Here is a 23,991-nt window from a genome sequence, read left to right as displayed (position 1 = left end):
TTGGTTTGATGGGCATTTATCCTGTTCCTTTATCTGCTGGGTATTCCTCTGTCTCTTCATCTTGTTTAAATTGCTGAGTTTGGGGTGTCCTTTCTGTATTCTGGCAGTTTGTGGAGTTCTCTTTATTGTGGCGTTTCCTCACTCTGTGTGGGTTTGTACAGGCGGCTTGTCAAGGTTTCTTGGTTAGGGAAGCTTGTGTCGGTGTTCTGGTGGGTGGAGCTGTATTTCTTCTCTCTAGAGTGCAATGAAATGTCCAGTAATGAGTTATGGGATGTCTATGGTTTTGGAGTGACTTTGGGCTGCCTGTATCTTGGAGCTCAGGGCTGTGTTCCTTGTTGCTGGAGAATTTGCTTGGTATGTCTTGCCCTGAAACTTGTTGGCCCTTGTGTGGTGCTTGGTTTCAGTGCAGGTATGGAGGCATTTGATGAGCTCCTGTCAATTAATGTTCCTTGGAGTCAGGAGCTCCCTGGAGTCAGGGTTTGGACTTAAGCCTCCTGCTTCCAGTTATCGGTCTTATTTTTACAGTAGTTTCATAGCTTCTCCTTCTATACAGCACCATTGATAAAACATCTACGTTAAAGATGAAAAGTTTCTCTACCGTGAGGGTCACCCAGAGAGGTTCACAGCGTTATATGGAGAAGAGAAGAGGGAGGAGGGAGTTAGAGGTGACCCAAATGAGATGAGGTGGAATCAATAGAGGAGAGAATGGGCTATCCAGTAATCTCTTCCTTATGTGCACTCCACAACTGGACCGCTCAGAGTTGTTCACAGAATTATACAGAGAAGAGAAGAAGGAGGCAGGTGACAGAGGTGGCCAGGAGGATAAAAGGGGGGAATGAAAAGGAGGGAGACAGATCCAGCCAGTAATCAGTTCCCTAAGTGTTCTCCACCATCTGGAACACACAGAAATTCACAGAGTTGGGTAGAGTAGAGAGGGGTTAGGGAGGAGACACAGGCGACCTGGTGGAGAAAAAGGAGAGTCCAAAGGGAGAGAGAGCAGTTAAGCCAATAATCTCGCTCCCTAGTGAAAAATGGGTCCTGAAGATTGGGTTCTTAAAGGTACAAAATTGGTAACAAATACATAAAAGCAAAAATTAAAAATCTAGAGTAGAGTTTGGAATTTCAAAAATATGATGTTAAAGAAAAGAGGAAGGAAAAGAAAGAGAGAAAAAATGAACAAACAAAAATAAACAAGGTCGTGAAAATTATAAAGAAAATATAGGTACAAAATTGATAATACCAAAAAGCAAAAGTTAAAAATCTAGAGTAGAGTTTGGAATTTCAAAAATACAATGTTAAAAAAAGAAGAAGAAAAAGAAAGAGAAAAAAAACAAACAAGAACAAACAAAGTTGCATAAATTATAAAGAAAATACAGGTACAAAATTGATAACAAATACCAAAAAGCATAAATTAAAAATCTAGAGTTTGGAATTTCAGATATACAATGTTATTTAAAAGAAGAAGAGAAAGAAACAGAGAAAAAGAAAAAGAGAAAATAAAAAAGGGTCACAGAAATTATAAAAAAAAAAAACTATAGGTACAAAAATGATAACAAATACCAGAAAGCTAAAATTAAAAATCTAGAGTAGAGTTTGGAATTTCAAAAATACAATGTTAAAGAAAAGAAGGAAAAAAAAAAACAGGGTCAAAAAAATTGTAAAAAATATATATATGAAGTTTGCTTTAAAAAAAAAAATGGGGTCTTCTCCTTTTTTTTTTTTTTTTTTTTGCAAAGTAATCGGTTATAAAAGTGAAAATTAAAGGAATAATAGAGGACTTAAAAAAATTTTTTTAATTAAAAAAAATTAAAAAAGAAAGAATGATCGTAAAAATCATAAAAATATATCTAGGACTTTCTCTGGTTTTGTTGTGAGTATTGTGGGTTCAGTTCATTTTTGGCTAGTTCCTTGGTCCGACTTATATTTCTCAAGATCTATAGGCCCCTTCCTATGTAGTTGGTACTAACCACAGGGTTTTAATCTATTGCCTGTAGCTTCCAAGGCGGTTCCCTCTGTTATAGCTTCTTCTGTTTGCTGGTCTCTTCAGTGTCTGGTTTCCGCCCTGACACAAAGGGGACAATGGAGGACACTTTTTTTTTTTTTTTTTTTTAGGCTCACTTGTTCAGTCTCGCTGAGGGGAGGTAGGGAGGGATGCTGCAAACAAATAACACTGGCGTGTGCTCGCAGTGCCTCAGCCACACTGGGTCTGCCCCCCGTTCACGGGGCATGTAGCCTCCCTGCCCACGCTGCTCAGGCTCTAGGTTGCTCCACCGGGAATCATCCGTGGCCGGCCCTGGGCTGCCTGCACTTCCAGGTCCAAGCTGCTCAGGTTCAGGCACTCGGGTAGTCCTCAGAGGCGCAGACTCTCGGTTGGGCCTGCGTTTTGTGCTCTTCCCAGATCTGAGCAGCTCAGGTGATGCGGTGTTTGGCGCGCGCGACTGCTGCAACTTATCGCCTCCCCAACGCTCGGTTATCTAGGTGTGCACCGGAGCACCTTCTCAGGCAGATGTTGACCATCCAGACCCCCAAGAAGTTTTAGTTAGCAAAGAAGTCTGCTTACAGTTTTATAGATAATGTCTCTCTGGGGCTGCGATTGTCCTCTTCCGGCTTTGGCTGCCTATCACCAGACGGGGATGGTCTGCAGCCGGCTATCTCTGTTCAGTCCTTTGTTCCGTGCGCAGGCCTGGCAGTGTCCTAGGTTAGGGCTAGCTTTTCACGTGGTAGATATCCTACAGTCTGGTTTGCTAGCCCAAATTATTTTGCTCAGATAGCGCTCGGGGTATTCAGGCCAGATCCTTGCGATGCAGCCCGCACCGCGCCTCCCTGCCCAGCCCCCACTTGCTAATGGCTGATGCAGGCATCTGCGCTGCTTCTCCGCTGGGGGAGTTACTGTAGGGCTCGCAATGTGTGGGTTTTAATTGTTTATTTATTTTTCCTCCCTGTTATGTTGCCCTCTGTGCTTCCAAGGCTCGGCACAGATACGGCAGTGAGAAGGTTTCCTGGTGTTTGGAAACTTCTCTCTTTTTAAGACTCCCTTCCAGGGATGGAACTCCATCCCTCCCTCTTTTGTCTCTTTTTTTGTGTTTTATATTTATTCCTACCTCCTTTCGAAGACTTGGTTGCTTTTCTGGGTGCCTGATGTCCTCTGCCGGCATTCAGAAGTTGTTTTGTGGAATTTACTCAGTGTTTAAATGTTCTTTTGATGAATTTGTGGGGGAGAAAGTGTTCTTCCTGTTCTACTCCTCTGCCATCTTAGCTCCTCCTTCTGTATATCATATTTTAATATGAAGTTTTTTTAAAGTAAAAAAGAAATTTGATCTTTACTGCTTTTATGAATCTACTGCTTTCACTATCATGAATTCAAAACCTTGTAATTATAAAGTTTTCTCATAAGTAATTGGGAAAGTACCAGCTCTTAGGCATTTACAACTGAAGTTTAAATGTTAAGTTACAACTAACTTTTAAACTTTAACCTTTAACTCTTATAGGTTAAAGTGTATATGTAGCACACTACCAGGTGATTCTTCTGCTCCTGCTCCAATTTTCAAACTTCTATTTTCAGAGAAAATAATATTTGAGGGCAAGGAGAGTCTCTGCTACTACCCAGTACTCTGATTACTGTGAGTGGGCATTCACCCAATGATTCTGACCAACTATGTTGGGAATGGACGCCTAGAACTATAGCAAGACAAAGTTCATGCAATTAAAGGCTTTGCCTCCACTAATGGATTTTGAGGGCTCAGCTAGTAAAGAATCTGCCTGCAATGCAGGAGACCTGGATTCAATCCCTGGGTTGGGAAGATCCCTAGAGAAGGGAAAGGCTACCCACTCCATTATTCTGGCCTGGAGAATTCCATGGACTGTATAGATTTTGGACTGTAACGGATTTTGAAATATTTTCAATGACATGCAAAGTTATTTAAACATACAATTAAATACGTTAATTTTGAGCTTGTTTGATAACCATTCTTTGTACTTCCTATTTGTTGACTTTTTAAAGTTTGCTCATTGAGTTAACTTTTAAAGTAAGTCCATATTTTACTTGTTGTTGTCATCAGTAACTGAGCGTAGTATATATACCTTGGAACGTGATGCAGTTGGAAGATACTTGCTTGCAATGGCTGTCACAGGACTTCTTTTCCTCCTCTTGATATTCCTTCTGGAGACCACCTTGTGGAAAGTGAAAACCTTTGTGTTTCGCTACATTTTGTTTGGTATCTTCAAAAAATCCAATAAGGTAAGTATCTTATTGAATCAGAGATATTTCTAAGACCAAAAGCAATCTCTATCTGCCTAACCTCATTACTAAGATATAGGAATATAAATCACTCCATGTTGCCTGGGATCGATATGAATCAAAGATGTTTATCATAATTTGAATTTTGGTTTCTAAACATTATGACCTCTACCAGTCAGAACATGATACTGTAAAATATTTTGATCATAATAGAAAGGTTTCCCATGAACATCTCCTGTGTCAGAAAACCATTCCCTCCCAAAATTGCTCGTTCACCCTAACTTGATCCCTGCATAGTTCTAATAAACTCCCAAATGATATTGATTCTGTTGGCCTACAGAATGCATATTTAATAGCACATCTCTATTGCAGTTGTTTTCTAATGTTGGTATTTGTCAAAATCTCCTGGACTCTTTCTTAAAGTACAAAATTTTGGTCTCTGTTCTACTGCTAAATAAAAAGTCTATATAGAAAAATCAGTTGTATATCTATATATAAGCCACAAACAAAAAGTTAAATATAAAATTATGTCATTCGAATAGCATAAAAACATTCAAATGGTGTTATTTGAATTAAAAAAAAAATACCCAGGAATGAATCTAACAGAAGTTATGGAAGACATTTTCATGGAATATTACAAAAAAACAATTGAAATATTAAAGAAGACCTATATAAATGAAGAAATATACCATGTTCTTGCTTTGAAAAACCCATTCATAGGGAGATGACAATTTTCCCTAAATTAATCTAAAGATTTAATGCAATCTCAATCAAAATCCTGTGTGTGTGTGTGTGTGTGTGTGTGCAGAATGATCATCTGATCAATTGATTCTAAAGTTTACATGGAAATGTAAAGTGATTTAAAAATGTACACAGAAATGCAAAGTGTTAAGAAATTCCAAGGAAATATTGAGAAAGAACAAATATGGTAGACATATACTACCATATATGTGTTTTTTAAACTATAGTTAATTAAGGCAGAGAAATAGAGCAATGTAACAGAAAGAATAATTTTTTCTTAAAGGGTGGTTATCTGCATAAGCTCAGATTTTTAGAAATGCAACTTTTCAGGCCCCATCCCTGACCTACTGAACCAGAAGATTTGGGGTTGGAACCCATTATTCTTATTTTAACGAGCCACTCAAGTAATTCTGTGCATGCTAAAGTTTGAGAACAATGGAATAAAATGTCTAGAAATAGATGCACAAATATGACAGAATTGACACAAAATGCAGTGAAGAGAGAACGTTCATCTCAATTAATGATGCCGATTCAAATGGATTTCCATAAGCACATAATGAACTTTGATTCCCATCTTACTTCATACAGGTTGGTTTTAGTTTACAACTTTTCAGCAGCTAAATGTGAAAGATAAAGCAATAAAGCTTTCAGAACAAAAACATAGCAAATATAACCATGATAGTGAAGGCATAATCATCAAAAGACATCATTAAATGAGTCAAAAGGCAAGTCACACAAAGGAAAACTATTTTGAATTGAAAATCACTAATAATTTGGGCAGAAAATCCAATTTTAACATGAGCAAAAGACTTGAACACTGACTTTACAAAAATGAAGATACAAATATCAAGTCAAATAGTTCAGTCACTCAGTCGTGTCTGACTCTTTTTGACCCCATGAATCAGAGCACACCAGGCATCCCTGTCCATCAACAACTCCTAGAGTTTACTCAAACTCATGTCCATTGAGTCGGTGATGCCATCCAGCCATCTCATCCTCTGTCATCCCCTTCTCCTCCTGCCCCCAATCCCTCCCAGCATCAGGGTCTTTTCCAATGAGTCAACTCTTCACATGAGGTGGCCAAAGTATTGGAGTTTCAGCTTTACCATCAGTCCTTCCAATGAACACCCAAGGCTGATCTCCCCTAAAATGGTCTGGTTGGGTCTCCTTGCAGTCCAAGGGACTCTCAAGAATCTTCTCCAACATCACATTCAAAAGCATCAATTGTTCGGCACTCAGCTTTCCTCACAGTCCAACTCTCACATCCATACATGACCACTGGAAAAACCATAGCCTTGACTAGATGGACCTTTGTTGGCAAAGTAATGTCTCTGCTTTTGAATATGCTATCTAGGTTGGTCATAACTTTCCTTCCAAGGAGTAAGCATCTTTTAATTTCATGGCTGCAATCATTATCTGCAGTGATTTTGAAGCCCCCCAAAATAAAGTCTGGCACTGTTTCCACTGTTTCCCCATCTATTTCCCATGAAGTGATGGGACTAGATGCCATGATCTTAGTTTTCTGAATGTTGAGCTTTTAGCCAACTTTTTCACTCTCCTCTTTCACTTTCATCAGGAGGCTTTGTAGTTCCTCCTCACTTTCTGCCATAAGGGTGGTGTCATCTGCATATCTGAGGTTATTGATATTTCTCCCGGCAATCTTGATTCCAGCTTGTGCTTCTTCCAGCCCAGCGTTTCTCATGATGTACTCTGCATATAAGTTAAATAAGCAGGGTGACAATACACAGCCTTAACATACTCCTTTTCCTATTTGGAACTAGTCTGTTGTTTCATGTCTAGTTCTAACTGTTGCTTCCTGACCTGCATATAGGTTTCTCAAGAGGCAGGTCAGGTGATCTGGTATTCCCATCTCTTTGAGAATTTTCCACAGTTTATTGTGATCCACATAGTCAAAGGATTTGGCATAGTCAATAAAGCAGAAATATATGCTTTTCTGGAACTCTCTTGCTTTTTCCATGATCCAGCAGATGTTGGCAATTTGATCTCTGGTTCCTCTGCCTTTTCTAAAACCAGCTTGAACATGTGGAAGTTCATGGTTCACATATTGCTGAAGCCTGGCTTGGAGAATTTTGAGCATTGCTTTACTAGCGAGAGCATATGTAAATGAACAACATCAACAGTCATTGGTAAGCGCAAAGAATGCCACTGAGAGATACCATAGTATACACATAAATATACTAAGTGTTGAAGAAACAGTACAACTGGAACCATCAAACATTGATGTTTGGAATATAAACTGATACTCCATTAGAAAATTGTCTGGCATTATCTTCAGGAGTCAGATAAAGATAGCAGAATAAAGTGTACTTGTTCCCAGAGAAATGCCAAAACCACATCTACAACTGTCTCCAATAGTAACCTAAAGACTGCTTATGCTGATGCTAAGTCACTTCAGTCGTGTCCGACTCTGTGCGACCCCATAGACGGCAGCCCACCAGGCTCCCCCATCCCTGGGATTCTCCAGGCAAGAACACTGGAGTGGGTTGCCATTTCCTTCTCCAATGCATGAAAGTGAAAAGGGAAAGTGAAGTCGCTCAGTCATGTCCGACTCTTAGCGACCCCATGGACTGCAGCCTACCAGGCTCCTCCGTCCATGGGATTTTCCAGGCAAGAGTACTGGAGTGGGGTGCCATCGCCTTCTCCTACCTAAAGACTAGCAGAACAAAATTCATATTGTTAAGGATATATAGAAAAGGCCACATCAAGATGGGTAGGAGGAGCAGAGATGTGGACTAGCCAAAACCCACAGGAGGAATATTACCCCAAGAAGTAATATTCAAGGAGAGAGGGGTTCAGGCTCCACATCAGGCTCACCAGCCCAAAAGACCTGCACTGGGAAGATAAGTCCCCATAATGTCGGACTTTGAGAATTGGTGGGATTTATAACCAGGAGAACCAGTTGGCTGTGGGAAATCAAAACTCCCCTTGTGAAGAGCTTGTATGCAAACTCAACTTTCTCCATGTCCCAGCACTGAGGACTTGCAAAGCACCTAGATCTTATAAGAAGGAAATTAATTGATTAATTTAAGGGCATATGCCAAAGGGTAAGATCTGGTGGAACTATCTCAAAGAACAGAAGTGCTAGTGGATGTCATATATTTTTAGTCTCCTTCTACTTAGCTGATCCATTGTTGGTGGGGATCATTTCTGTAATTCTCCAGATATATAACTAACATTGTGTGCCACACCCCAGCCTTATGCTAAGTGCCAGCCCAGCCCAATCCAGTTCCCCTGCTCAGTCCTCAAAGTGGCTCTCACTCCACCCTACCTGGCACCCCTCCAAATCATCTCCCTTTCCTGGAGACCAGCCCTGCACACTAGCACACCTACAATGGTCACAGCTGGGCCTCACAACCAGCCATACTGAGGGGCAATCCTGCTCACGAGCACACCTACAGTAGTTGTGACCAGGTCTCAGACAGTTGGGATGGGACCAACCAGTCTGCAAGGGCATTGCAGCAGCTACCAAGCCATGCAGCATGCCTTCAGGAATTGTGGCCCAATCACAACAGGAAGGCATGCTAGTATACACAAAGATATCCCTAGAGCACCTGGCCCTGATGACCAGGGGGGAGTTGTTCCACTGGGATTCACTGGACACCAGTGGTCTACATAACACCACTCTTTCAAGACCTAGTGCTATATCTGATATACCCCATACATAGAAACAAACAGAGAGTGAGGCAAAATGCAGAGACAACATGACAAAACCTCATAAAACAAAAGTAATAACAAAAGCAAGACAAAGCCTCATAAAAAGAACTAAATGAAACAAAAATAAACAATTATTAGATAAGGAATTCAAAGAAATAGTCATGAAAATCCTCACCAAACTCGGAAGAATGGATGAAATCAGTAAGCTTCAACAAAGAGTTAGAAAATATAAAAAAGAAGCAGTCAGAACTTCAGAATACAATAATAAATGAACATACACTTGAGTAACTTAACAGCACATTAGAGGATGCAGAAGAATGGATCAGCAATCTAGAAGACAGGTAGTAGAAATCACCCAATTGGAATAGCAAAAAAGGAAAAAGAATTTTTTTAAAAATGAGGGCAGTTTAAGGGACCTCTGTGAAAACATTAAGCATAATAATATTTACATTATAGGGATTACAGGAGGAGAATTAGGGGGCAGAAACTATATCTGAAGAAATAATGGCTGAAAATGTTTCTAAATTATTGAAGGAAACAGACATCCAAGTGCAAGAATCACAGAGTCCCAAACAAGATGAACCGAAAGACATTCATGCCAAAATACATTTTACTTAAAATAACAAAAATTAAAACTGAAGAGTCTTAAAAGCAGCAAGGGGAAAAAAAAAAACAAAACTCGTTACATACAAGGGAACCACCAGAAGATTATCAATTGATTTTTCAGCAGAATCTTTACAGGTAGGTAGAGACTGATGCCATATATTCAAAGTACTGAAAGGAAAAAAAAAAAAAAAAAGACCAATAATACTCTACCTGGCAAGGATTCATTCAGAATTCAAGGAGAGAGAGTTTCCCAAAGAAGCAAAAGTTAAAGGAGTTTATCACCACTAAACAAGCCTTACAAGAAATAGTAAAGAGACTTCTTCAGGTAGAAAAATCAGAAAACGCCATAACTAGAAAAGGAAAATTATGAAAGGAAAAATGTTGCTAGTAAAAGAAAACATACAGTAAAGACAGTAGATCAACCACCTATAACAATAATATGAATGTTAAAAGACAAAAGTGGTAAAATGTATCTAAAACAATTAATTGTGCAATATACAAAATTAAAAGATGCAAAATGTGACATCAAAAACATAAAATGTGGGGCATGATTGTACTTTTAAAACATGTTTGAACTCAAGTGATCATCAACTTAGGCTGCTATATACATAGGTTGTTACATACAAACCTCATGGTAAACAAAAACAAAAAAGCTGTAATAGATACACAAAATTTAAGAAGGAGAAATGTAAACATAGCACTAAAGAAAGTCACCAAATTACAAAGAAAGAGACCAAGAAAGAATCAGAGAATAAACAGAAAACAACTAATGAAACAGCAATAAGTAAATACTATCAATAATTACTTTGAATATAAATGGAATAAATATTACAATCAAAAGACACAGAGTAGTTGACTGGATTTTTTTTTAAAGACCCATGTGTATGCAACCTTCAAAGACTTACTTCAGAGATAAAGACATATACATACTGAAAGAGAATTGATGGAAAAGATTTTCCATACAAATGAAAAGAAAGTTATGGTAGCAATGATTATATATTTTTAAAATTTACTTTAAAACAAACACTGTACTGAGATGAAAAGTTACATTATAGTTATAATATAAAAGTTATAATTACATAATTATAGAGTGATCAATACAATAAAAAGATATAACACTTGCAAATATCTATGTACCTAACAAAGGAATACAGGTATAAAGCAAGATAATGCCAGTTGTATAAAACTAGAAGAGGACTTTAACACCCCACTTGTTTTAATAGATAGACCATCCAGAAAGAAAATCAATGAGAAAACATTCTATTGGGTTGGCCAAAAATGTTCCTTTGGGTTTTCTGATAGCATCTTATGGAAAAACATAAATGAAATTTTTGGCCAAAACAATACTTAAACAACAGGCAAGTTTGGCCTTGGAGTACAAAATGAAGCACAGAAAAGGTTATCAGACTTTTGCCAAGAAAGTGCACTGGTCATAGCAAACACACTCTTTCAACAACACAAGAGATGACTACACATGAACATCACCCATCTGGTCAATACTGAAATCAGATTGATTGTATTATTTGCGGCCAAAGATGGAGAAGCTCTATACAGTCAGCAAAAACAATACTGGGAGCAGACTATGGCTCAGATCATGAACTCTTTGTTACAAAGTTCACACTAAATTAAAGAAAGCAGGGAAAACCACTAGGCCCTTCCTTCAGGTATGACCTAAACTAAATTCTTTACAATTATACAGTGTAAGTGGCAAATAGATTCAAGGGATTAGATCTGATAGAGTGCCTGGAGAACTATGGATGGAGTTTCATAATGTTGTTCAGGAGGCAGTGATTAAAACCACCCCCAAGAAAAAGAAATTCAACAAGGCAAAATGGTTATCTGAGGAGGCCTTACAAATAGCTGAGAAAAGAAGAGAAGTAAAAGGCAAAGAGGAAAGGAAAGATATACCCAACTGAATCCAGATTTCCAAAGAATAGCAATGAGAGATAAGAAAGCCTTCCTAAGTGAATAATGCAAAGAAATAGAGGAAAACAATAGAATGGGAAAGACTAGACATCTCTTCAAGAATATGACAGATACCAAGGGAAATTTAATGCAAAGATGGGCACGATAAGACAGAAATGGTATGGGCCTAACAGAAGCAGAAGATGGGCGATGCCAAAGAATGTTCAAACTGCTACAGAAGTGCACTCATTTCACATGCTAGCAACGTTATGCTCAAAATCCTCCAAGCTAGGCTTCAACAGTATGTAAACCTAGAATTTCCAGATGTACAAGCTGGATTTAGAAAAGGCAGAGGAACCAGAGACCAAACTGCCAACATCTGTTGGATCATAGAAAAAGCAAGAGCATTCCAGAAAAACATCTACTACTGCTTCATTGACTATGCTAAAGCCTTTGACTATGTGGACCACAACAAACTGGGAAATTCTTAAAAATATGGGAATACCAGACCACCTTACCTGCCTCCTGAGAAACCCGTATCAGGTCAAGAAACAGTTAGAACTGGACATGGAACAGAAGACTAATTCAAAATTGGGAAAGCAATATGTCAAGGCTGTATATTGTCACCTAGCTTATTTAACTTATATGCAGACTACATCCAGCGAAATGCCAGACTGGATGAAGCACAAGCTGGAATCAAGTTTGCCAGGAGGAATATCAGTAATCTCAGGTATGCAGATGATACCACTCTTATGGCAGAAAGTGAAGATGAACTAAAGAGCCTCTTGATGAATGTGATAAAGGAAAGTGAAAAAGCTGGCTTAAAAGTCAACATTCAAAAAACTAATATCGTGGCATCTGGTCCTATCACTTCATGGCAAATAGATGGGGAAACAATGGAAAATGTGATAGACTTTATTTTCTTAAGCTCAAAAGTAACTGCAGATGGTTACTGCAGCCATGAAATTAAAAGACGTTTGCTCCTTGGAAAATAAGCTATGACAAACCTAGACAGTGTATTTAAGAGTAGAGACATTACTTTGCTGACAAAAGTCTCTATAGTCAAAGCTATGGTTTTTCCAGTAGTCATGTACAGATGTGTGAGTTGGGCCATCAAGAAGGCTGAATGCCAAAGAATTGATATTTTTAAACTGTGGTGTTGGAGAAGACTCTTGAGAGTCCCTTGGTCTGTGAGGAGATCAAACCTAAAGAAAATCAACCCTCAATATTCATTGAAAGCACTGAAGCTGAACTTCCAATACTTTGGCCACCTGTTGCAAAAGTCCAACTCACTGGGAAAGACCTTGATGCTGGGAAAGATAGAATGCAAGGGGAGAAGAGGACAAAAGAGGATGAGATGGTTGGATGGCATCACCAACTCAGTGGACCTGAGTTTGAGCAAGCTCCAAGAGATGGTAGACAAGGAGCCTGGCATGCTGCTGTCCATGGGGTTGCAAAGTGTCGGACACAATTGAGCAACTGAACAACAACAAATACTTAAATGACAGCCTAGATCAGGTTGATTTAATAGATATATATGAAATATTCCACCCCAACAGAATTCCCCTTCTTTTCAGGTTCACATAGGACTTTTTCACATTAGGCTGCAAAACAAATCTCAGTGAATTTAAGAAGACTGAAATCATATCAAGCATCTTTTCTGACCACTCTGGTATGAAAATTAAAATGAATTACAAGAAGACAATTATAAAAACCACAAGCATGTGGAAACTAACCAATATGTTGCTAGACATCCAATGGATCAGTGAAGATATCAAAGATGAAATAAAATGAAAATGGAAACACAGAGCTCCCAAATATATGGATTGTAGCAAAAGCAGTTCTAAGAAACTTTTCAGTGATCTATACCTACCTCAGGAAACAAGAAAAATCTGAGGTAAACAATCCCACCTCACACCTAAAAGAACCAGAAAAAGAACAAATGAAGCCCCAAGTTAGTAGAAGAAATGAAATAATAAAGATCAGAGTCAAAATAAATAGAAACTTTAAAAAAGTAGAAATCAATGAAACTAGAAGCTGGCCCTTTGAAAAGATAAACAAAAGTGGTAAACATTTAGCCAGATTCATTTTTAAAAACAGAGAGATAAAGTCCAAATGAAATCATAAATAAAAGAAGAGTTACAACTGACACTACAGATACAAAGGTTCATGAGTTTACTATAAACAATTACACAGCAACAAATTGGACAATTTTTAAGACAGAGATAAATTTCTAGAAACACACCATCTCCCAAGACTCAATCAGGAAGATACATAAAATCTTAACAGATCAACACTAATAATGAAGTCAAATCAGTATTCAAAATACTCCTAACAAAGTCTAAAAACTAGAGGGAATCACAGGTGAATTCTACCAAATATTTAAAGAAAGTTAATACCTATTATTCTCAAACTAGTTCAAATAATTGAAAAGAACACTTCCAAACACAATCCATGAGGCCAGTATTCCCCTGATAGAAAAACCAAAAACACTACAAAAAAAAGAAACTACAGGCCAATATCCCTGAAGAACATAGATACAAAAATCCTCAACAAAATATTAGCAAACTGAATTCAACAATGCATTAAAAGGATTTTACACATGATCCTTCGTGTGTAAGAATGAATGATGAATTTGGATGGTTCATTATTCATTGAATGAATGAGTGACACATCATTCACTTGTTCAGTATCTGCAAAGCAATCAATATTATGCACATGTTAACAAAACCATGGGTAGAAGGACTATGATCACTTCAATAAATGCAGAAGAATCATTTGACAAAATCCAATATCTATTTATGATAAAAACACTCAACAAAGTGGGTATAAAGGGGACATATCTAAAATAATAAAAAGGCATTTCATGATAAACACACAGCTAATATCAAACTCAATAATGAAACACTGAAAGCTTTTCCTCAAAAATAAGGAACAAGAAAAGGATGTCCACTCTCACTTCTTGTATTTAACACAATATTGGAAGTCCTAGCCACAACAATCAGACAAGAAAGAGAAATAAAAGTTATCCAAATTGGAAGGGAAATGTGAAACTGTTAGTATCCACAGATGCCACTCTATATACAGAAAATGTGGATAAAGGGAACCCTCAGGTCCACTGTTGGTGGGAATGTAAATTGGTACAGTCAATATAGAAAACAGTATATAAGTTCCTCAAAAAATTAAAAATAGAATTACCATATGATCCAGCAATTCCACTTTCAAATATTTATTGAAGAAAATGAAAGCACTAATTCTGAAACATGCATGCACCACTATGTTCACTGCTGCACTATTTACAATAGCCAAGGTTTAGAGGCCGTCTGAGGAAACAGTATCAGACTTTATTTTTGTGGGCTCCAAAATCACTGCAGATGGTGATTGCAGCCATGAAATTAAAAGACGCTTACTCCTTGGAAGGAAAGTTATGACCAACCTAGATAGCATATTCAAAAACAGAGACATTACTTTGCCAACAAACGTCCGTCTAGTCAAGGCTATGGTTTTTCCTGTGGTCATGTATGGATGGGAGAGTTGGACTGTGAACAAAGCTGAGCACCGAAGAATTGATGCTTTTGAACTGTGGTATTGGAGAAGACTCTTGAGAGTTCCTTGGACTGCAAGGAGATCCAACCAGTCCATCCTAAAAGAGATCAGTCCTGGGTGTTCATTGGAAGGACAGATGCTAAAGCTGAAACTGCAATATTTTGGCCACCTGATGCGAAGAGCTGACTCATTGGAAAAGACTCTGATGCTGGGAGGGATTGGGGGCAGGATGAGAAGGGGACAACAGAGGATGAGATGGCTGGATGGCATCACTGACTCAATGATCATGAGTTTGGGTGAACTCCGGGAGTTGGTAATGGACAGGGAGGCCTGGCGTGCTGCAATTCATGGGGTCGCAAAGAGTCAGACATGACTGAGTGACTGAACTGAACTGAACTGAAATGTCCATCAATAAATGAATGGATAAAAGCTATGATGTACATGTACATATGTCTTCCCAGGTCACGCTAGTGGCAAAGAGCCTGCATCCCAATGCAGGAAACATAAAAGATGTGAGTTCAATACTCGGGTAAGGAAGATCCCCTGGAGGAGGGCATAATAACCCACTCCAGTATTCTTGCCTGGAGAATCCCTTGGACCGAGGAGCCTGGAAGACTAGAATCCATAGGGACGCAAAGAGTCTGACACAACTGAAGTGACTTAATACACACACACACACACACACACACGTGCACACACACAATATATTACTCAGCCATAAAAAAGGAATGAAAGTGCCCTATATATACCAAGGTAGATAGTCCTAGAGATCATTATGCTAAGTGAAATGTCAGATTGTCAATGTTGTTGAGTCGCTAAGTCAGGTCTGACTCTTTGCGACTGCAAAGACTACAGCACGCCAGGCTCCTTCATACTCCACTGTCTCCTGGAATGTGTTCAAATTCATGTCCATTGAGTCAGTGATGCTATGTAACCATTTTATCCTCTGCTACCCTTGACAGAGGAGCCAGACAGAGCAGCCTGGCATGATACATTCAGTAGATCACAAAAAGGAGAACTTTCGCCTACAATCTTTCCCAACATCAGTCTTTTCCAATGAATTGACTCTACACGTCAGGTAGCCAAAATATTGGAGCTTAAGCTTTAGCATCAGTCTTTCAAATGAATATTCAGGGTTTATTACCTTTAGGATTGACTGGTTTGAGCTCCCTGCAGTTCAAGGGACTCTCAAAAGAAAACCATAGCTTTGACTATACGGATCTTCATGAGCAAAGTAATGTCTATCTTTTTTGATATGCTGTCTCAGTTTGTCACAGCTTTTCTTCCAGGGAGCAAGCATCTTTTAATTTTATGGCTACAGTCACCATCTGCAGTGATTTTGGAATCTTAGGAAAGAAAATTGGTCACTGCTTCCACTTTGCTGCTGCTGCTGCTGCTAAGTCGCCTCAGTCATGTCCGACTCTGTGCAACCCCATAGGCGGCAGCCAACCAGGCTCCCCCTTCCCTGGGATTCTCCAGGCAAGAACACTAGAGTGGGTTGCCATTTCCTTCTCCAATGCATGAAAGTGAAAAGTGAAAATTAAGTCGCTCAGTTGTGCCTGACTCGTAGTGACCCCATGGACTGCAGCCTACCAGGCTCCTCCATCCATGGGATTTTCCAGGCAAGAGTACTGGAGTGGGGTGCCATTGCCTTCTCCGTGCTTCCACTTTATCCCCATCTATTTGCCATGAAGTGGTGGGACTGAATCCCATAATCTTAAATTTTTGATGTTGAGTTTCAAGTCAGCTTTTTCATTCTCCTCTTGCACCCTCATCAAGACGTTCTTTAGTTCCTCTTCACTCTCTGCCATTAGAGTGGCATCAACTGCATATTTGAAGTTGTTGATATTTCTCCTGGCAATCTTGACTCAAGCTTGTGATGGAGACAATTACTATGACCTCGCTTATATGTGGGGTTCCATGGTGGATCAGTAGTAAAGAGCCTGCCTGCCAAGGCAGGAGATGTGGGTTTTGTCCCTAGGTCAGGATGATGCCCTGGCAAAGGAAATGGCAACCCACTCCAATATTATTACCTGGAAAAAACCTGGCATGATACAGTCAAGATCACAAAAAGTCAGACACAAATTAGTGACTAAACAATATACTTATATGTGGAGTCTAAAAAACCAAATGACAGAGACTCAACACAACAGAAACAGATTCATAGGGGCAGAGAACAAACTGGTGACCACAAGAGGCAATGGTGATCATTGCATGGCAGGGTTCAGACAAAAAGACAAAGACAAAAAGATTGAGATACAAAATTCCAGTTTAAAATAAATGTCATAGGTCATAATGTACACTATTGTGAATACTGTCAATAGTATTCCAAATACTTTGTATGATGACAGATGGTTACTAGATGTTGTGGTGATTAATTTGTAATGTATATTAATGTGAAGTTACTATGTTGTAGGGGGCTTCCCTTGTAGCTAATGTTAAGCTAACATGAAGCTAATATAATATTTTATAACTGTACTTCAAAATAATAAAACATTGTTTATATACATATTAAGTGTGCATAACAAGCTTCCCTTCTAAGTATAAATCCAACAGAGAAGCATAGTCATGTTCACTGAAAGACATTTGAAAGAATGTGCACAAAATATTATTTATATAAGACAAAGTTTAAGAAGGAAGCAAACCATATGTCTCTCAATAGCATAATGGATTTTAAAATGTCTATTCACACAATAGAATATAGCAATCAGAAGGAAGAGCCTATAACTTATGCAACAGCATAGAATAATCTCAGATACAAATTGCCACCAAATAAGTCAGATGTAAAATGTGTAAAGTAGAATTTCATTTATATAAAACAAAATTAATGTATAACAATACATAGTGAGTTACATGTCATATTTCTAGTTACTGAGGGGTAATATTCTGTTTACTTTATTGAGACTGATTACAATAAAACTTATTAAGATGTTGATTTATGATTTATGTACATATCTAGATATATGTTCTGACAAAATATAGTCCACTGGAAAAAGGAATGGCAAACCACTGCATTATTCTTGCCTTGAGAATCCCATGAACAGTATGAAGGGGCAGAAAGATGTAAAACTGCAAGATGAGCCCCCCAGATCAGCAGAAGTCCAATATGCTACTGGAGAAGAGTAGAGAAATAGCTCCAAAAAGAATGAAGAGGCTGAGCCAAAGCAGAAACAACCCCTAGTTGTGGATGTGTCTGGTGGTAAAAGTAAAGTCCAGTGCTGTAAGAACAATATTGTGTAGGAATCTGAAATGTTAGGTCCATGAATCAAGGTAAATTGAAAATGGTCAAACAGGTGTTGGCAAGAGTGAACATCAACATTTTTAGGAATCAGTGAAATAAAATGGGTGGGAATGGGTGAATTTAATTCAGATGACCATTATATCTACTATTGTGAACAAGAATCCCTTAGAAGAAATGGAGTAGCCTTGAGTCAACAAAAGAGTCTGAAATGCAGTACTTGGCTGCAATCTAAAAAATGACAGAATGATCCTTGTTCATTTTCAAGACAAATCATTCAGATTCACAGTAATCCAAGTCTATGTCCCAACAAATAGCACTGATAAAGGTGAAGTCAAACAGTTCTATGAAGACCTACAATATGTGATAGAACTAAGACCAAAAAGGATGTCTCTGTCATCATAGGGGATTGGAATGCAAAAGTAGGAAGTCAGGAGATACATGGAATAACAGGCAGGCAAATTTGGCCTTGGAGTACAAAATGAAGCAGGGCAAAGGCTATCAGAGTTTTGCCAAGAGCGCATACTGGTCATAGCAAACACTCTTTCAACAGCACAAGAGATGAGTACACATGGACATCACCCATATGGTCAATACTGAAATCAGATTGATTATATTTTTGCAGCTGAAGATAGAAAACCTCTATACAGTCAGCAAAAACAAGACTGGGAGCTGACTGTGGCTCAGCTCATGAACTCTATATTGCAAAACTCACACTTGAAGAAAGTAAGGAAAACCACTAGGCCCTTCAAGTATGACCTAAACCAAATCCCTTACAATTATACAGTGTAAGAAACAAATAGATCCAAAGGATTATGTCTGATAGAGTGCCTGAAGAACTATGGTCAGGGGTTCCTAACATTGTACAGGACATAATGACCAAAATCAACCCCAAGAAAAAGAAATGCAAGAAGACAAAGTGATTGCATGAAGAGGCCTTACAAATAGCTGAGAAAAGAAGTGAAGTGAAAGGCAAAGGAGAAAGGGAAAGATATACCAACTGAATGCAGAGTTCCAAAGAATAGCAAGGAGAGATAAGAAAGCCTGCTTAAGTAAATAATGTAATGAAATAAAGGAAAACAATTGAATGGGAAAGACTAGAGAGCTCTTCAAGAAAATTAGAGATACCAAGGGACTATTTCATGTAAAGATTGGCACAATACATTATGATGGAAACAGTAAGGACCTAACAGAAGTAGAAGAGATTAAGAAGAGATTGCAAGAATACACTGAAGAACTGTACAAAATAGGTCTTCATGACCCACATAACAACTATGATGTGATCACTCACTTAGAGTCAGATTTCCTAGAGTGTGAAGTCAATTGGCCCTAGGAAGAATTACTAGGAACCAAGCTAATGGAGGTAATGGAATTCCAGCTGAGCTATTTTAATTCCTAAAAGATGACACTCTTAAAGTTTCAGCAATATGTCAGCAAATTTGAAACACTCTGACGACTGAAAAAGGTCAATTTTCATTCCAACTCCAAATAAGGGAAATGCCAAAGAATGTTCAAACTATCACACAAGTGCACTAATTTCACATGCTATTAAGGTAATGCTCAAAATAATTCAAACTAGGCTTCAACACTATTTTAGCCGAGAACTTCTAGATGTGGAAGTTGAATTTAGAAAAAGGCAGAAGAACCAGAGACCAAATAGCCAACATCCACTTGATCATAGAAAAAGCAAGAGAATTCCTGAAAAACATCTAATTCTGCTTCACTGACTATGCTAAAGCCTTTGACTATGTGAATCACAACAAACTATGGAAAATACTTAAAGAGATGAGAATACCAGACCACCTTACCTGCCTCCTGAGAAACCTGTATGCAGGTCAAGAAGCATGGTTAGAACAAGACATGGAAAAATGGACTGGTTCAACATTAAGAAAGGAGTACATCAAGGCTGTATATTGTCACCCTGCTTATTTAGCTTATATTCAGAGCACATTATGTGAAATATCAGGCTAGAATCACAAGCTGGAATCAAGATGGCCAGCAGAAACATCAACAACCTCAGATATGCAAATGATACCATTCTAATGGCAGAAAGCAAAGAGGAACTAATTCATTTTAACATTAAAATCTGGCTTAAATCTCAACATTCAAAAAACTGATATCGGCAATGGAAAGAATAAAATACTTAGGAATATATCTACCTAAAGAAACTAAAGACCTATATATATAGAAAACTATAAAACACTGGTGAAAGAAATCAAAGAGGACACTAATAGATGGAGAAATATACCATGTTCATGGATTGGAAGAATCAATATAGTGAAAATGAGTATACTACCCAAAGCAATTTATAGATTCAATGCAATCCCTATCAAGCTACCAACGGTATTCTTCACAGAGCTAAAACAAATAATTTCACAATTTGTATGGAAATACAAAAAATCTTGAATAGCCAAAGCTATCTTGAGAAAGAAGAATGGAACTGGAGGAATCAACCTACCTGACTTCAGGCTCTACTACAAAGCCACAGTCATCAAGACAGTATGGTACTGGCACAAAGACAGAAATATAGATCAATGGAACAAAATAGAAAGCCCAGAGATAAATCCATGCACATATGGACACCTTATCTTTGACAAAGGAGGCAAGAATGTACAATGGATTAAAAACAATCTCTTTAACAAGTGGTGCTGGGAAAACTGGGCAACCACTTGTAAAAGAATGAAACTAGAGCACTTTCTAACACCATACACAAAAATAAACTCAAAATGGATTAAAGATCTAAACATAAGACCAGAAACTATAAAACTCCTAGAGGAGAACATAGGCAAAACACTCTCCAACATACATCACAGCAGGATCCCCTATGACCCACCTCCCAGAATATTGGAAATAAAAGCAAAAATAAACAAATGGGACCTAATTAACCTTAAAAACTTCTGCACAACAAAGGAAACTATAAGCAAGGTGAAAAGACAGCCTTCAGAATGGGAGAAAATAATAGCAAATGAAGCAACTGACAAAGAATTAATCTCAAAAATATACAAGCAACTCCTACAGCTCAACTCCAGAAAAATAAATGACCCAATCAAAAATGGGCCAAAGAACTAAATAGACATTTCTCCAAAGAAGACATACAGATGGCTAACAAACACATGAAAAGATGCTCAACATCACTCATTATCAGAGAAATGCAAATCAAAACCACTATGAGGTACCATTTCATGCCAGTCAGAATGGCTGCGATCCAAGTCTACAAGCAATAAATGCTGGAGAGGGTGTGGAGAAAAGGGAACCCTCTTACACTGTTGGTGGGAATGCAAACTAGTACAGCCACTATGGAGAACAGTGTGGAGATTCCTTAAAAAACTGGAAATAGAACTGCCTTATGATCCAACAATCCCACTGCTGGGCATACACACTGAGGAAACCAGAAGGGAAAGAGACACGTGTACCCCAGTGTTCATCGCAGCACTGTTTATAATAGCCAGGACATGGAAGCAACCTAGATGTCCATCAGCAGATGAATGGATAAGAAAGCTGTGGTACATATACACAATGGAGTATTACTCAGCCATTAAAAAGAATACATTTGAATCAGTTCTAATGAGGTGGATGAAACTGGAGCCTATTATACAGAGTGAAGTAAGCCAGAAAGAAAAACACCAATACATTATACTAACGCATATATATGGAATTTAGAAAGATGGTAACAATAACCCTGTATGCCAGACAGTAAAAGAGACATTGATGTATAGAACAGTCTTTTGGACTCTGTGGGAGAGGGAGAGGGTGGGATGATTTGAGAGAATGGCATTGAAATACATATAATATCATATATGGAATGAGTCGCCAGTCCAGGTTTGATGCATGATACTGGATGCTTGGGCCTGGTGCACTGGGATGACCCAGAGGGATGGTATGGGGAGGGAGGAGGGAGGAGGGTTCAGGATGGGGAACACTTGTATACCTGTGGCAGATTCATTTCGATATTTGGCAAAACCAATACAATATTGCAAAGTTTAAAAAAAAAAAACTGATATCATGGCATCTGTTCCCATCACTTCATGGCAAATGGATGGGGAAACAATGGAAACAGTGGCAGACTTTATTTTCTTAGTCTCCAAAATCACTGCAAACTGAATGCAGCCATGAAATGAAAAGACACTTGCTCTTGAAAGAAAAGCTATGACAAACCTAGACAGCATATTAAAAAGCAGAGACATCACTTTGCCTATAAAGGTCCATGTAGTCAAGGTTACAGTTTTTCCAGTAGTCATGTGCAGAAATGAAAGCTGAACCATAAAGAAAGGAAAGCTGAGAACCAGAGAACTGATGCTTTTGAACTGTGGTGCTGGAGAAGACACTTGAAGGTCCCTTGGACAGCAAGGAGATCAAACCAGTTAATCCTAAAGAAATCAATCCTGAAAACTCACTGGAAGAACCAATGCTGAAGCTGAAGCTCCAAACTTTGGCCACCTGATGTGAAGAGCCAATTCATTGGAAAACACCCCCATGCTGGGAAATATTAAAGTCAGGAGGGGAAGCAGGCAATAGAAGATGAAGTAGTTGGATGGAATCACTAACTCAATGGACATGAATTTGAGCAAACTAAGTGAAATATTGAAGGACAGTCACAAAATGTTGAACATGACTTAGTAACTGAATAGCAGCAACAAAGATATATATTATGCTTAAATGAATAGCTTATACTAAAAATAGTGTTAAAGCATTCAAAATATTTTGCACTTAATGTCAGTAAGATCTGTAGTTAATAGAACTGAACCAATGTTAATTTCCTAGTTTTGATCAATGTATCATTACTATATGATGTCATTAAGCAAAGTTAAAATGTATACTAGAGCTGTCCTGTTTTTATAGCTCTTCTGTACATCTAAATTCTTTCAAAATAAAAAGAATGACATGCAAGTCATAGAGTATTCTTTCATATTCTTTTCACTCTGTGGGATGTCTTACCTATTCTTTCTTTCCCGTCATAAGTTGCCTGATGAGCTCCTATTTCATTTAGATTCATCTTAAACATTTCTTACATGAGTCTGTCCTCGGATCCCACTCTTCTTCTCTGAAAGAAAAGTGTTACTCTTTCCCTACTCTCAACTCTTCTGATATCTTATAAAGTATACATTTATTATTAAAAATAACTTTATATTTAATAAAAATAAAAAATAAATTATTTAAAAATAACTTTTAGTTATAATTAACAGTTTTCTTGTGATTGCAGTTTTTTGTGAAGTGCCCATTTTGTTAAGAACATGCTACTTGCTCATGGTATAGGTTTTAAACTTTGTATGTAGGAAATATGTAAGAGCTGAGTTGATGTGCAGGAAGTCATTTGGAAATGACTCAAAACTTCTGTTTTGACATTTTTAAGATTATCCCAGTTTAGCCTTCCTGCAGCCAACCAGTGTAGAACAGATGTCTAGAGTGCATCCATATCTATATCTATGGTCTTATTTTTAAAATATAGGATAGAGTGTCCAAGGAATTATCTGGGGAATCTGAAGATGAAGATGTACAAAATGAAAGAAATAGAATCCTGGAGAACCCTCAGGAGTCACTGAATTCTATAGTGCTTATTAAGGAACTCATAAAGGTAATATTATTCAATGAACAACTTATGATGGTTTAATTTCCGTTAAAGAGTATGTCATTAATGCCAAGGGCTTACTGTGGTTCTTTGAATATGTGTGTGTTCTCAAGAGAATAGAAGAACTCTTGTGAAGCTACCTGAGGTGGTCCATGGGAGTCTAAAGTATTGTTTGTATATGACCTGTAAGTATTCTTTACTATATTATGTTTTCTGTATTTTTTAAGGTGTATTTTTCAAAACCAGTCGTTTTAGCTGTGAGAAATATCTCTGTTGCAATCCAAAAGCAGGAGTGCTTTGGGTTGCTTGGATTAAACGGAGCTGGGAAAACCACTACCTTCGAAATTTTGACTGGAGAGGAGGTTGCTTCCTCTGGGGATGTGTTCGTTGAGCGCCTCAGCATCACCAAAAATATCCTAAAGGTAAAACATCATTACTGTCTGAGGTGTGAGAAACATGATTTGTGGGTGAAGGTCA

The 23,991-nt window shown here is 38.1% G+C and overlaps 1 protein-coding gene across 1 annotated transcript in view; it reads left to right on the top strand.

Annotated features, from left to right (window-relative positions):
• The window catches only part of LOC102413010 (phospholipid-transporting ATPase ABCA3), a 164,275-nt gene that overhangs the window by 119,434 nt on the left and 20,850 nt on the right, over positions 1–23,991 (top strand). The window contains exons 17-19 of the mRNA XM_025274601.3: positions 4,059–4,237; positions 23,395–23,520; positions 23,742–23,936. Coding sequence (XP_025130386.3) covers positions 4,059–4,237; positions 23,395–23,520; positions 23,742–23,936 — 500 coding nt within the window. The remainder of the gene's footprint in view (positions 1–4,058; positions 4,238–23,394; positions 23,521–23,741; positions 23,937–23,991) is intronic.

This window comes from Bubalus bubalis, chromosome 24 (genome assembly GCF_019923935.1).
Source record: "Bubalus bubalis isolate 160015118507 breed Murrah chromosome 24, NDDB_SH_1, whole genome shotgun sequence".
NCBI lineage: Eukaryota > Metazoa > Chordata > Mammalia > Artiodactyla > Bovidae > Bubalus > Bubalus bubalis.
The sequence above is the reverse complement of the archived record's forward strand: the minus strand, read 5'-3'. Positions and strand labels throughout refer to the sequence as shown.